This window comes from Geotrypetes seraphini, chromosome 1 (assembly GCF_902459505.1).
Source record: "Geotrypetes seraphini chromosome 1, aGeoSer1.1, whole genome shotgun sequence".
Lineage (NCBI taxonomy): Eukaryota > Metazoa > Chordata > Amphibia > Gymnophiona > Dermophiidae > Geotrypetes > Geotrypetes seraphini.
The window spans coordinates 372,758,673-372,772,735 of NC_047084.1; the positions used below are offsets into that span (position 1 = coordinate 372,758,673).

General features: G+C 48.5%; 1 protein-coding gene across 6 annotated transcripts in view; it reads right to left on the reverse strand.

Moving 5' to 3' along the window:
- The window catches only part of CSGALNACT1 (chondroitin sulfate N-acetylgalactosaminyltransferase 1), a 306,262-nt gene that overhangs the window by 75,621 nt on the left and 216,578 nt on the right, over positions 1-14,063 (reverse strand). For all 6 annotated transcript variants that reach the window (XR_004536554.1, XM_033915299.1, XM_033915282.1 and 3 more), the window contains one exon: positions 9,973-10,074. Coding sequence is in view for 5 of the 6 variants with exons in the window: in XM_033915299.1 (XP_033771190.1) it covers positions 9,973-10,074 (102 nt within the window). In the remaining variant the exon portion in view is untranslated. The remainder of the gene's footprint in view (positions 1-9,972; positions 10,075-14,063) is intronic.

The following is a 14,063-nucleotide window of genomic DNA, read 5'->3' on the forward strand; positions in this document are numbered from 1 at the left end:
CTATTCCGCCTTGCGGTTCAAGACGGCTTACAAAAGATTTATAAACGGGGTTACAATGGAGGAACCGATGATAAATTAGAGTGGTAAATAGATAATTTCGGGGGCAAGGATAAGTACAGTTTACAGGAAGTGTGTAAATGGAGGTTACATTAGTAGCATAGTTGTTATTGCTGGTGTAATGAGGGTAGATTTTTTGTCTATTTTGGCGTTGTTAATAGTAGGTGAAGTTAGGGCTGATTTAGGAATTTCTTAAAAAGTATTGTTTTTATTTCTTTTCTGAATGTCTTGTAGTCTGATGTAGTATAATGTGGGGTTACAACCTCCCAAACCCCCTCAATGCCAGCGCGATCACTATTAAGTAAAGTGGGGGGTTCCCCACCAACACCCCCAGTCGGAGCCCTTTAAAAGAAGGTTTTCCTGCGGCGCGATGAAGTCTTGCGCAGAATTGTTGGCGCTCGTTTGTCGGCGCGCCTTTGTCTCGGGCGCTTAAGACTATGAACCATTTTTCTCACTTGTTCATAGTTTTACATTAATCTGTTGATTTGAGTTTTATATCCCTCTACTTCTTGTTTGTACTTACCAAGAAAACCTCCCTGCATCTCCCTCTTCGACAAGGGACTGCTTCAACAAGCATTCACCAGCCTCACATCTCAGTTTTATGAGGCTGTAAACATCCAGGGCACAGAGGAACACTACAGCTGTGCTTATTCTGAAATGATTCTGAATCTGAACAGATTAAATTATAGATCACAGGCACTGGGAGCTTGTGAGCAACAGATCAGGAATGGCTAATTCTGTACTACTTAGGCTTAGAAGAGCAATGAGCCCATCTATGTCCCAGCTCCCAGAGACAGATATTCTCAAAATCTGCCTCTTAATTGCTTTCAATTCTTTCTTCTACATCTCTCCATCCTCGCATTAGCAACCTGAGGGAACTATCGTTAACCATATTCTGGAAAGCGCCTACACCTACATAAAACAACTGTGGGAGTGTGTGCATGAAATATATAAATGACTGAGGGTACAAAAACCAATTTTTCAAAATGATTGGGAATGCTCAATGCAGCATACCTTCTATAAGGAATCACCTATTTTTAGGCAGCAGGAATGCATATAAATCACCTCTTTTAGAAAACCACCTCCATATGAAGGTAATGAAGGTAATTCTAGCAGAAAGTATGCACTATGTTTTGACAGTGTATACATTCCCAGTAAGCATTTGCATGGATATAGATTGGGCAAAGCATGGACAGAGCATGCAAATATGCAGATAAATTATAGTATTCTATAATTTTTATTTTTTTTTATATATAATATTTCTTTATTGGGCAAAGGCAACAAAACATAGTACAACACAAAACAGATACAAATCTGTAATACCAAAAGGCAGACACATCCGAAGTACCCACAAATGCAGGTGAGCAGAAGTCCACAAAACCCAATACAGTGTTTTACAATAACCCCCAACTTCCCCCCATCCAAAACCCCCCATCAAAAACCCCCACCCTACCCCCCATCCCCCTCTTCCCTAACCCAGACCCGTATGGTGTACAAACCTTCCCAAGGAGAGAAAAGAAAAAGATAAAGATAAAGAAAGAGACAAAGACAAAAGAAAAGGAGTAAGATACATTAGGAAAGATGCCGCTACAAGAAACCAATCATACCCAGCGCTAGGGGAAATAGCATACGATCCCCCCCACATTATCAGCACAACCCAAAAGATTAACTATTCAGCAGCGTACTCCTCTCCCTATGTGAAAGGGACAACCAGTATCCCTCCCATACATCCTGAAATTTAGTCCACCTGCTCTCATCACGAGTCCCCACCATCCTACGCTCTACAAGCGCTAACTCGTAAAGAGACAGTTGCCACTGAGAAAAAGAGGGTGCATGTGGAACCCGCCAGACTATCAGAATAGCCTTCTTAGCCAGGAGCATAGCCTTGAACGCCAATAACTTCTGCCCACCAGAACATCTGGAGAGAGCCGCTCCAGCATAGAAAAGAGCAATATCCGGGGTACACGCAGGCAGGAGGGGAGATAGTGAGGACAGAAAATTCCACACTCGCTTCCAAAAAGCCTGTATTAGAGGGCAATGCCAAAACATATGTCCCAAGGTAGCTGGACTCGCAAGGCATTTAGGGCAGCGCGCATGCTCCGCAAAGCCAGCACGATAAGCCCTTTGAGGAGAGATGAAAATTCTCTGAAGGAATTTATAATCCTGTTCCCTGTGTAGCATATTACAGGAAAGAGTGCGCAAGAAAACAAAACAATGAGAAAGTAATGGGGACGTGATAGTGCACCCCAAGTCAGCGCTCCATGCCCCAGCCAGCAAATCAGCCCGCTCAGTCGACAACGGCATCTGCAGCTCAATGACATAACGCAGGCGCGGAGCTGAATCCTCCCACAAGGCCAGACTTTGTCCCAGGCTCTTCGCCACCGAGGCACGCCGAACGGTTCCCCCAAGACTAAGCACATAATGGCGAAGTTGCATATAGCTAAAGACATCCACTCGGTCTAACCCATATAAGGACGCCAATCCAGTAGAGGAGAGAGGGGCCCCATGATCATCAAGAACATCCCCCACCCTGCGGATCCCCCGTGCATGCCAAAGCCAAAAAACTCGATTATCACTACCCGGGCTAAATTGAGGATTCCCCACAAAAGGCAACATAGGAGAAGCCCCATAATTAATCCCTAGAAGCTTACAAAGCAATTTCCAGATGAGTCTCATGTAGGCCCAAACTACATGCCCTCGCTGAGAAAGGTCCAACTGGGCCGAGGGTGCGTGCAACAGAAACAATCCCGAAACCGGATACAGAAAATCCCTTTCCACCGAATAAGTCAAAAAGGAGGAGCTCTCCAGACACCAATCTCGAACTAATCTCATACCACACGCCAGATTATATGCTCGTAGGTCTAACAGACCGAAACCCCCCTGCGCCTCCGGTAGCATCAAGACACGCAAGGGTAGTCGAGGTCGCCGCCCCCGCCACAAAAACAGCCTCAGGGCACTATATAATTCCTCCAGGTCCGCCCGGCGCAGCCAGATCGGTAAAGTCTGCAACAGATATAACCACCGAGGTACCACCATCATATTATATAAAAAGATACGACCAGCCAGCGAAACCGGTAGATCACCCCACAGGCGGAGGCTCTCAATGGACCGGCGAAGCATGGGCCTGACATTTATCTCATAAAGGCGCGATAAAGAGGAAGGTATAAAGACACCCAAATATTTCACCTGTAAAGAGGCCTCTTTCAAGGGGAAGTCAGACCAGAGATGAGAAATATGTAGGTGGATAGGCAGTGCCTCAGATTTAGACACATTAAGTTTAAGGCCCGAGAGCTCCCCAAATTTACTAAACAATTCCAACAAGAGAGAGAGATGCGAGACCGGATCCGTAAGCAGAACCATGATATCATCCGCGAAAGCCATGCATCGCAGGGAGGAACCCCCGACCTCCACACCCACAAGCAGGGGATGAGTACGAATACACAATAATAGGGGTTCCAAAAATAAAATATAAAGCAGGGGGGACAAAGGGCAGCCCTGCCTAGTACCCCGCTGTAGGGAAAAAATCGGAGATGTCCGCCCATTGACCAGCACAGCCGCCTCAGGACTAGAATACAAGGTACGGATAGCCCCCATAAAGAACCCATCCACCCCATATCGGTGTAACAACGGAAAAAGAAAGGCCCACTCAACCCGATCAAAGGCCTTTTCGGAGTCAAAACTAATAGCCAGGGCCGGCTGCTTCCTAGAATCACAATGGGCCAAAGCAATCAAGAGCTTACAAACATTATGGCCCGCCTGTCGCCCCTTCACAAAGCCCCCTAAAACCTCCTCCCGAGTGATAGGGGAGGCCAGAGTCTCGCTGTCCGTCTCTGAGAGTCGAGGTAAGGGGAGAGAGTCTAGATAGTCCTGAATCGAGACATCCCTATCCACCACCTCCGCTGAATAAAGAGAACTATAAAAGGAGACAAAAAGCCGTTCCAAATGAGTTTGAGCTGTAACCAGTCGCCCCCCCGAGTCTTTAAGAGAGGTAATGGAGGAGGATCCCCTCCGCGCTCTAGTCAACTGAGCCAACATTCTGCCCGGCTTGTTGCCAAAATGGTGCAATCTATACTTGTAATAAAAAAGAGATTTTTGGGCTCGTTCATGTAAAAGGGCATGGAGCGCTGACTGTGCCATCTGAAATTCCCGCTTATGGGACCCCGCGGGGAAATGAAGGGCCAAATGCCTACTCTCCCGAACCCTACACTCAAGGGCCAGGATCTTGGCTGCCATTAGTTTCTTCCGGCGAGCACCCCCCGCGCCCTCCAACGACCGAACACGGAGGGTTCAACCCCCGGAGGGAAAGCTAAATTCCCCACCAACGGGAGGAGTACACTAGTATGAGAGTCCTGGTTCCACAACCGAAGGATTTGATGCCACACTGTCCACAAGGACCGAAACAAAATACTACGCTTACAGGGTCGCGGTAATTTAGACAACGGGGCATGGAGGAGATACAAGAGATGAAGAGGATAGAAATGATTCCGCTCCAGAGAGAGATCCGTATAAAAAGATGTACCTAACACCCAATCACTAAGATGACGAAGCAAACAAGCCTGGTTATAAACCCTGATGTCAGGCACCCCCAAACCACCCCCGCGGGCAGGCCCCACTAACAGAGACCATTTCAGTTTAGGTCTACGTCCACCCCAACAAAACCGGATCAATAGGGAGGTAAGGGAACGAATGTCCCTCTGCAACAAAGAAAGGGGAAGAGTCTGAAGAACGTAAAGCCACCTCGGGAAAACAACCATACGAAATAAATGAATTCTCCCCAACAGAGACAGCGGCAACGCGTGCCATTTGGCTAGCAACAGTTTAGTATCCGCCAGGAGTTTATCTATGTTAAGACGATACAGTTGGGCCACATCCATAGTCAGCCTAATCCCCAGATATCTAAAAGAGGTGTCAGCCCAGCGCAACGGGAAACTATCCCCCCACAACCGCTGAAGATGAACCGAGGATGCCAGCGCCTCAGATTTCGCAAAATTCAAGGCGAAGCCAGAGAAATCTCCGTATTCCCGAAGACTTTCCAACAATACGGGCAAGGAACGCTGCGGGTCCGTTAAAAAGACCAAGAGATCATCCGCAAACGCCGCCAATTTAAAATGGGAATCCCCCAGGACCAATCCCCGAATATCCGCATTTGCCTGAAGCTCCCGAAGTAGAGGATCTAAAGAAAGTACAAAGAGGAGCGCGACAAGGGACAGCCCTGGCGAGTCCCTCGGCAAATAGGAAAAAACCCAGAACAAGTCCCATTAACCGATATCCTCGCCTCTGGATCACTATACAGTGCCTGGATTGCACCAAAAAAGAAGGGGCCCAAACCGTACGTCCTCAGCACCGCAAAAAGGTAACTCCACCGCACCTTATCAAACGCCTTCTCTGCATCAAACTGATGAGCATGGCGGGGCTACCTTCCTGTCCCACCCGTTCTAACGTCAACAAGATGCGCCGGATGTTCTTAGCCACCGGCCTATCCCGCACAAACCCCACCTGCGAGTCTGAGATCACCGATGGCAAAACACGCGCCAGACGGTTAGCCAAAAGTTTAGCCAAAAGCTTCGCCTCATAATTCAACAATGAGATAGGACGATACGATTCAGGCAAAAGAGGGTCCTTACCAGGCTTCGGGAGAACTATAATAGACGCTAGATTTCCGTAGCGAGGAAGAAAGCCCTTGGCAACACTCAAATTATAAACCTCAGCCAGCACTGGCGCTATGTCCGTCACCAACAACTTATAGAACTCACTCCGAAACCCTTCTGGGCCCGGCGCCTTTCCCAACGGACTGACCCCAATCGCCCCCTCTACCTCCTCTGCGGTAATGGGAAGATCCAAAGCGGCAGCATCCCGCTGAGATAAACAAGGCAAATCGAGGCTGTCAAGATAAAGTTGCCCATCCAAAAGCTCGGGGCCAGGATCAGTATACACCTCAGCAAAAAACTCCCGCAATAATTCACATATCTCCCCCGGCCGATGATGCAGCACCCCAGAAGAGCCCCGAAGAGCCGTTATGCTCTCAGGTTCACCCCTCGGATGCGCCAAGCGGGCCAACAATCGACTACTCTTATTCGCAAACCTAAATAATTGAAACTTAAAATACTCCCTCGTCCGCAAAGCCCGAAGATGCAGCAATTCATTTAGTTCCTGCTGGACCTCTAAAAGCTGCGCCCGAAGCAGGAAGGAGGGCACCCTACCATACTGGCGTCTCAACACAGTCGCCTTCCGTTCCAACACAGTCGCCTTCCGTTCCAAAGCCAGAATCTGCCTATGCTTCCGCCTCGACTCCCCGGCCACATAAGAAATGACATCCCCCCGTAAGACAGCCTTAGCCGTCTCCCAGTAAAGAATGGGATCATCCCGATGCTGCTGATTGTTAACTTGAAAATCACGCCAGCGCTGTATCAAAAACTCGTGAAAACGGGTATCCCTATACAGGTAACAGGGAAATCGCCAGGACCCTCTATGGGTCCGCGAATCACCCCAGGACCACCGAAGTCCCACCCAAGCGTGGTCAGATATTTCAATGGGGCCCATATCAACCCCCACTACCCGGGGAAACAGCTTGCGAGAGATGAGAACAAAATCAATTCGGGAGAGCGTCCAGTGCACCCTGGATAAATGGGAGTAATCCCTCTCCAATGGGTGTAACACCCGCCACACATCCAGCAACCCCAAGGTGGATTCCAAAAGCTGCCCACCCGTGTAAAGTTTAGAGGTCTCTCTTCCCATAGAGGCAGAGCGATCCAACTTTGGATCCGGCACCTCGTTAAAATCCCCGCCCACCAGCATCGGAACCTCTCCAAACTGCAGGAGATGATTGCGAAGCCCCCTAAAAAACCTGGCCGAAGGATTATTAGGAGCGTAGACATTACAGAGCAAAAGAGGCCGATTATCAAGTAACACTAAGGCAATGATGTAACGCCCACTAGGGTCGCGGAGCACCTTCTGGGTCTGTAGGCGAATGCCCTTACGGATCAAAATAATAACACCTCCCTTTCCCCCCACAGCGGGCGCCTCCAAATAGGAACCCACCCACCAGGTACAGAGCTTGGCATGTTCCACTGAGGATAAACGGGTCTCCTGTAAAAAGGCAATAGAGGTTTTAGAACGATTCAAACGCTGCAATATTTTGGAGCGCTTAATGGGGGAATGAATCCCCCCAACATTCCAAGAAGTTAAAGTGTATTCCAGAGCAAACCATGCAATAGCCTAAGCACACAAGAAAAAAGAACCTGTACTGTACCAGAGAAGCGTCCCAGCCACCGCTCCCCCGGCTTCTCGCCTCCTCGTACCCCAGGAATCAAACCTTACCCCTGCCACCAAGTCAAACTCCTAGCACAGAACCCCCTAACCCCCCCCCCCAAGAGACCCCAAAAATCCCCACCCCCGAAACCCTGCGAACCCCCCTCCCCACCCCACGATCCCCCTCCCCCAACCAACCCTCACCCATTCCACACCCAAGACACCCCAATAAGGGCATCACTTCCAGGAAACCAGGTACACCACCCACGGGAATAATGACCAGTAACCCCCAACCCGCAAACCCCACAACTCCGATATTAGTAAAAGCAACCTCCAGCAGCCAAACCCCCCCATACACTCAACTCACCCCTCCCCTCCATGAACACCACAGTCACACCACCTACCCGCAAACACACTCACCAAGCCAAATCCCCAACGCTCAAAAACCCAAATAGGTCAGGAACAGACCCCATCTAACAAAGAACCAACAGGTCAACCCCCCTCCTGCCTCCCACCCACCAGCCAGGCAGAACTACAAGAAAACCCAGAGCCCCAACTCGAAGGAAGAGAAGAAAGACCCCCAGTCCAAACTCGAACCATAGATCCGGCCCCCAACAGGGATCTCCTCAGTCCACAGCTGCTCCCTGTGGTGGTTCCTCAGCAACATCTCCATCACAAAACGCTGCGCGGCCTCCAAGGTGTCGAAATGATGAGCTCTACCCAGATGAGTCAACCTCAGGCGAGCCGGGTATTGCAGAGAAAAAGCAATGTGACACTGGATGAGACGGGTGCATAAAGGTGAAAACTTGCATCGTGCCTGAGAAACCTCCGCTGAGTAGTCCTGAAAGCAGAGTATGGGCTTGTTGTCATACAAGAGCTTCTTGCCCTGCCGCAACGCACGTAGGACCTCCATCTTATGATGATAGTTCAGGATACGGCAAATGACCACCCGAGGTCTGTCAGCATTTTCTCTCCGCTGCCCTAAGCGATGCGCCCTCTCCACCCGCAATGGGCCCGAAGAAGATGAGAAAGATAAAGACTCAGGCAACCAGCGTTCCAACATCGCCCCCAGCTCCACGTCCCGCACCGATTCAGGCAGGCCAACAAACCGAAGATTATTACGGCGGGATCTGTTCTCCAGGTCTTCCACCTTGGCACGCAACGCCGCCAACGCTGTAGTGTGTGCGGATTGCTCCCGGGCAAGCTGCTGAACGTGATCCTCAGCAGCACTCACCCGCTGCTGTGTTTCCTTGACCTCCGACGTGAGAGAGGCAAATCGCTGGTCCAGCGTGTCCAGTTTATCAAGTATGCGCTGCAGCTTGTCCCCCAGAGAGCCCTCGAGGGCTGCCTGAACCTCCGCCGTGACTGCGGAAACCCAGGATGAGTGAGGAGCCTCCGGCGATGGAGGCGCCACGGGATCCGCCATCTTGGCCTCTGGCAGTTTACTCCTCTCCCAATCCTTCCGGACCGCCTTAGTCGCCATGGCGAGCCTACCCCAGGCTCCCAGATCTAATCGCGCCACCAGGAAGCTCCCCAGCACAGGGAGAAGACCAAACCCGGGATCTGGCCTGCAGAGGAAGAGCCACGCCGCGTGCCTGGATATCAGGGGTGCAACCACACGTCTTCTGCTGCTCCACGTGGCCACCGGGAACCCCGAGACCGAAACCACCGGGCTGCTAGGAGGATGAGGTCAGAGACGCACCGCGCCTCCAGTAAGCTTTCCAGCTCAGGGAAAAGAGCAAATCCAGAATCAAACCTGCTGGGGGAGAGCCACTCCACACTCCGGGATCAGAGTCACAGACATCCGCCCTCACCAGCACCACTAGGCCCCTGGAGACCCGAAATCGCAACTGCAGGGCCGCCAGGAGGACAGGTGCAGAGTCGTGCCGCGCCCCCAGCAACCTCCACTGCACGAGGAGAAGGCTGCACACAGATATAGACCGGCAGGGGAGCAGCCCAGCAGACCCGACTCGCGGCCGCACGCCACCCGCGGCGCCACGTGGCCCCCGGCCGTCCCGACACGGCAAAGCCGAGCCGTGAAGAAAAGTTCTTACAAGGTGCTCCGCTTCTTCAGCATCCTCCCCCGAGCCACTGTTGACCCGAACCAGGGGGCAGTAATGCCGGTTAGTTGCCGCGCCGCGGGTAGGTGTAGCGGAGCCGTAGCAACACGCTGTCTACGGCTCCATGTTTCCGCCGGAAGTCTAAGGTTGTCAGTTTAAAAAATACCATCAACACCTTCTTTCCTTTCAGGCTGCTTTCTGGGATAAGGACTTAAAGCCTTTGCTATTGAGTTCTACGTCATATCAACATTTTAGGAAGCAGCTTAAGACTTATCTGTTTTCTAATTACTGAGAGACTGATACACTTCCCATATTGTTTTTTTTTATTAATTTTGTTAACCGCATAGAACTTACCGGTTATGCGGTATAGAAATTGATTATTATGTTATGTTATCAAAAAATGTGGGTGGGATGGTGAAATAAAAATGCAATTTACAATGGAAATAACTGAATAAATAAGCATCAATATTAGCTGGTACAACCTGACAACATAAGAAAAACAAATCTGTTTTTTTTTTTAATGTTAAATAGATCACAGTTTCCATTATCCCATCATGTAGTCATCACACAATCTTCACTATACAAAGTTCAATCAAAGTATACTCACTTGGAAGTGTTTTCAAGTATTGCTTTGACCTCATTCATTTGCTCTTTCCCAAAGTAGACCACTGTAAGATGAATTCTTCCATCCTGTTGAATGCACACTTCCCTAGAAGAGGAGGGAAACAAGGGATAATTAGTTGTAGAATTTTTTTTTTCAGATTTTAGAACTCAGTCATCAATAGAGGTACATTATCTGTGGACTGACTACGTGATAGAGGCATCACTATTGGCTCAAGAGACAGGAAAAAGGATGAAAAATAAACAATTAGTCATGGAGTCTGAAAGGCAGATGCAGGTAAAAAAGAGCTCTGCTTGCTTCCCATTAGCTGGAGGATGGAGAAGATTGTGACAGGGAGGAGGAGTGACATTTGGGGATGTCAAAGACTATGGGCCCATTCCCCAGAAGTTGCTCTAATTCACCCTACCAAGGAACATCTTCATGACCTTAGGATTAAAATGGCATCCTGGGCAATTGATAGAGGTGGGTACCTTTTTAAGGTCACAGCTCAACTAAGGTTGAGGCCACTACTGATGGTGTGGCATTGTGCCCAATACCCTCGTATAGTGCACTTGTGCATTCCCAGGTTGGCTCCTGGAACAGCTAGTTATCTTCCTCACTCCTTCTGATAGCCCCAGAAGCCTTGACTAAAAGGGATTCAGGTCTTAGATAGCAGGATTAACTAAGTACTGTTGGGGAAAAAGATAGTTTCCTTCACTAGGGAAAGAAACAGGAAGAGTTGGAGTCGGAACAGACAAAGCTGGAGGAGAAATATGGTGGGAGAGAGACTGGGAAGAGGGAGATATTCTGATGTTAAACAATTATTAAAGATTAATGTTTGGAAGAGGAAGAGAGTAACAAAGGAAACTTGAGGACGAAGGTGGAAAAGGAACAAAGGAGTACTAGATGAAGACCTAGAAGGGGGCATGTGAGTAAAAGATAAAGGTGGAGTAGCAATGGAGGGCAGAGAGGCCCTAGGAATAGGCAATAAAATGAAATGGAGAAAAATATCAGTAGCATATAGATAGCTAAGAGTGACAGAAGAAAAACTAAAAGATCAAACAAAAAGAATCAAGAAAACAATCAAAAGATGCCAAGATGAAAGCAGAAGACAGCGTGAGAAGGACAAAAAGAGAAAAACAGACAAAGTGGTCATGCAAATGTGAAGGAAAGTATGAAGATTCTCTCATGACATATGTATTTTGGTTGGTAGCATCAGGATTACCATTTATCTTTGGTAGCAAATGAAGGTGTATAAATTGGACCATTTATTCTTCTACTAGTCTTTAAGCCCGTTACATTAACGGGTGCTAGAACATATGTGTGTGTGTCTGTCTTTCTTTCTCTCTCTCTCCTTAGCCGCTTTCTTTCTTTCTGCCTTTCTTTTTCCTTGGCTGTCCATCACCACCCCTTGCCTGCTCCCCTGTCCATTTTCCCTTCCTTTTACCTCCACTGTGTCCACCACCACCCCTTCACTGTTCTCCTTAAGCAGCAGCAGCCCTTCTCCCTTTGTTTTACCTCCCCCCTGTCCAGCAGCACCTCTTTCCTTCTCCCCCTGTCCAGCAGTAGGCATCCCTTCCTTTTTTATCCTCCCTCCTCCTTCTTATCCCTATGATACTCTTACCTTACTCTGTCCCTGATCAGAGGTTCCTGACAACTGCCCAGTTGCACCCATTGGAAAAGTTCCCACTGCCGCATCTCGCACCCCTCCTGACGCGGCTCCCGCTGTCCTTTCTGTCTGTCTCTGTCCCGGCCCCCTTTGCCTGTCTGTCTTTCTGTGTATCTCACTGACCCTGTGTATTTCTTCTTTCCTTTCTGTCTCCCTTCCTCCCTCTGTCTGTCTATCCAAAGCAGCATTCCATCCCCCTCCATTTCCCTCCCCCCACACCAGTTCCCTGTGCACCTGCCCCTGTGTCTTTCTTATTTTCTTTGTGTTTCCCTTCCTCTCTCTGTCTGTCTGTCCAAAGCAGCATTCCCTTCCCCTCCATTTCCCTCCCCCCCACCAGTTCCCTGTGCAGCAGCATTAGCGTTTCCTCTACCCCCCCCTTTCCCTTCCCGCGGTCCGGACTACAAAGGTGGTGATTCCAGCAGCGCTTGCATCAGTCTCCACACGCTGCTTCGGGCCCTTCTACTGCCCTGATTTACTCTGGCACGTCCCTGATGACATTATCAGAGACACGGCAGAGCAAATCAGGGCAGTAGAAGGGCCCGAAGCAGCGTGTGAAGACTGATGCACACGCTGCTGGAATCGCCATTCGGGCCCGCGGGAAGAGAAGGGGGTGGGCGGCAAAGAAGAAACGGAGGTCGGCAGCGGCGGCAGGAGGAACGGAGATCGTCGTCTGGCTGCGGTCCGGCTTGTGGAGGTGACGTATTAGCGCACATGCGCACTCCTTCGGCCACAGACCTACAGCGCACAGAACACGCAAATAGGAGTGCGCATGCACGGCTAGCTCTTTATTATATTAGATAACAACAATTTAAGATGGCATTTTATACTGTTTACTCAAAGAAACCTTGTTATGGCATTATATACCAATAAAATCAAAGTAATCAAACAATGTTGCAGGTGAGATGGAGATTTTGACGATGGAAAGATTAGGTTCTTACCTCAATAAACTTCTTTCTAGTAATCAGATGTTCCATTCCTGAATGTGTGGGTAGTAAATTCCTTCTCGCAAGAATTCTTGTAGGGAGCTTCATTAGCATTTATGCTCTGCCTCCCATCCTTCTGGGCTATCTTCCAATTCCTCCGTTTGTACAAAGCAGATGATTAGCCTTGGAGAGGAAATAGAATAGGGAGGGGTATAGGGACACTCCTCGAGAAACATGTCTGTTCTGCTCATATCATTAAACATACAAGGGGTGCTCAATAATTTCCCTACCTCAGTAGGAAAGAAAAGAGTTTTCAAAAAAAATTGTTTTATTTTTCAATATAGTCCCCCGATAGCTCCATACACTTCATCCACTTTTCCTGCAATGACTAACACTTTTGGAAATAATTATTCTGTTTGACCTTTAAACTAGAACATCGCAACTTCCATGATATCTTCATCACTTGAAAACTGCTATCCATGAAGAGATTTCTTCAAAACTCGAAACAAGAAATAATCCGAGGGAGCCAGGTCAAGACTGTAGGGTGGATGGTTCAGCTGCTGAAACCCACATTCTGGGATGGCAGCCTTTGATCGTCATGACACGTGCACTGGCACATAGTCATGAAGAAGCAGCATGCCTGCTGTGACTTTTCCTCACTTTTCTCCTTGATTGACTTACTTAAAGCAATCACTATATTGGCATAATTCTCTCCCATTATGGTTGTCTTGTGTGGCATGAACTCCAGAAGCAAAAGTCCATCATCCCAGAAGACAGTTGCCATGACTTTGCCTGCAGATTTTTCTGTCTTGAACTTTTTTGGGGTGTGGATGACTTGTCTTCTACTGCATTGACTCCATTTTGGACTCAGGATCTCTGGGATAGACTCAAGTCTAATGTTCAGTCACAAAATGATGAAAAAAATTCATATTGTCTTCACAGAGCATCTCCAAGTTCTCCTGACAGCACTTGAATCTCATGGTCTTCTGATATGGCATCAGAATTCTTGGAACCCATCTTGCACTAACCTTGGGCATGCCCATCTTTTCATAAATTATTTTCCAGTCCTGCCGAGATTCCCATTTCTTCAGCTATTCAGAAAACCTTAATTCGTCTGTCTGACAAAATTAAATCCTTGACTTTCTTGCTTCCACAGGCTGTCCAATGTTAAGATCATCTTCAGTGGACTCTCTACCCCACTTAAACTGATTGCTCCAAAATTTTACTTTGTAAGATGATGGGGCAGGTTCGCCATAAACTGCAGTCATGCATTTCATGGATTTCCTTTGGCTTTTTCCCTTCTTTTGTGAGAAATTTTATAACCGAACCATGCTCCAAATCTGGCAGTTTCTTACTTGATTTGCACGAGGACTCTCCCAACATCCTGTCTCTTGGAATGTTAGACTTGCACTGAACGACAACTAGGCATGAGTAACCTTGAGACATGTCACAACATGCACAGACTTGTTTTAACATGCTTGCTTGCTTTCATACTCAGGTAGATA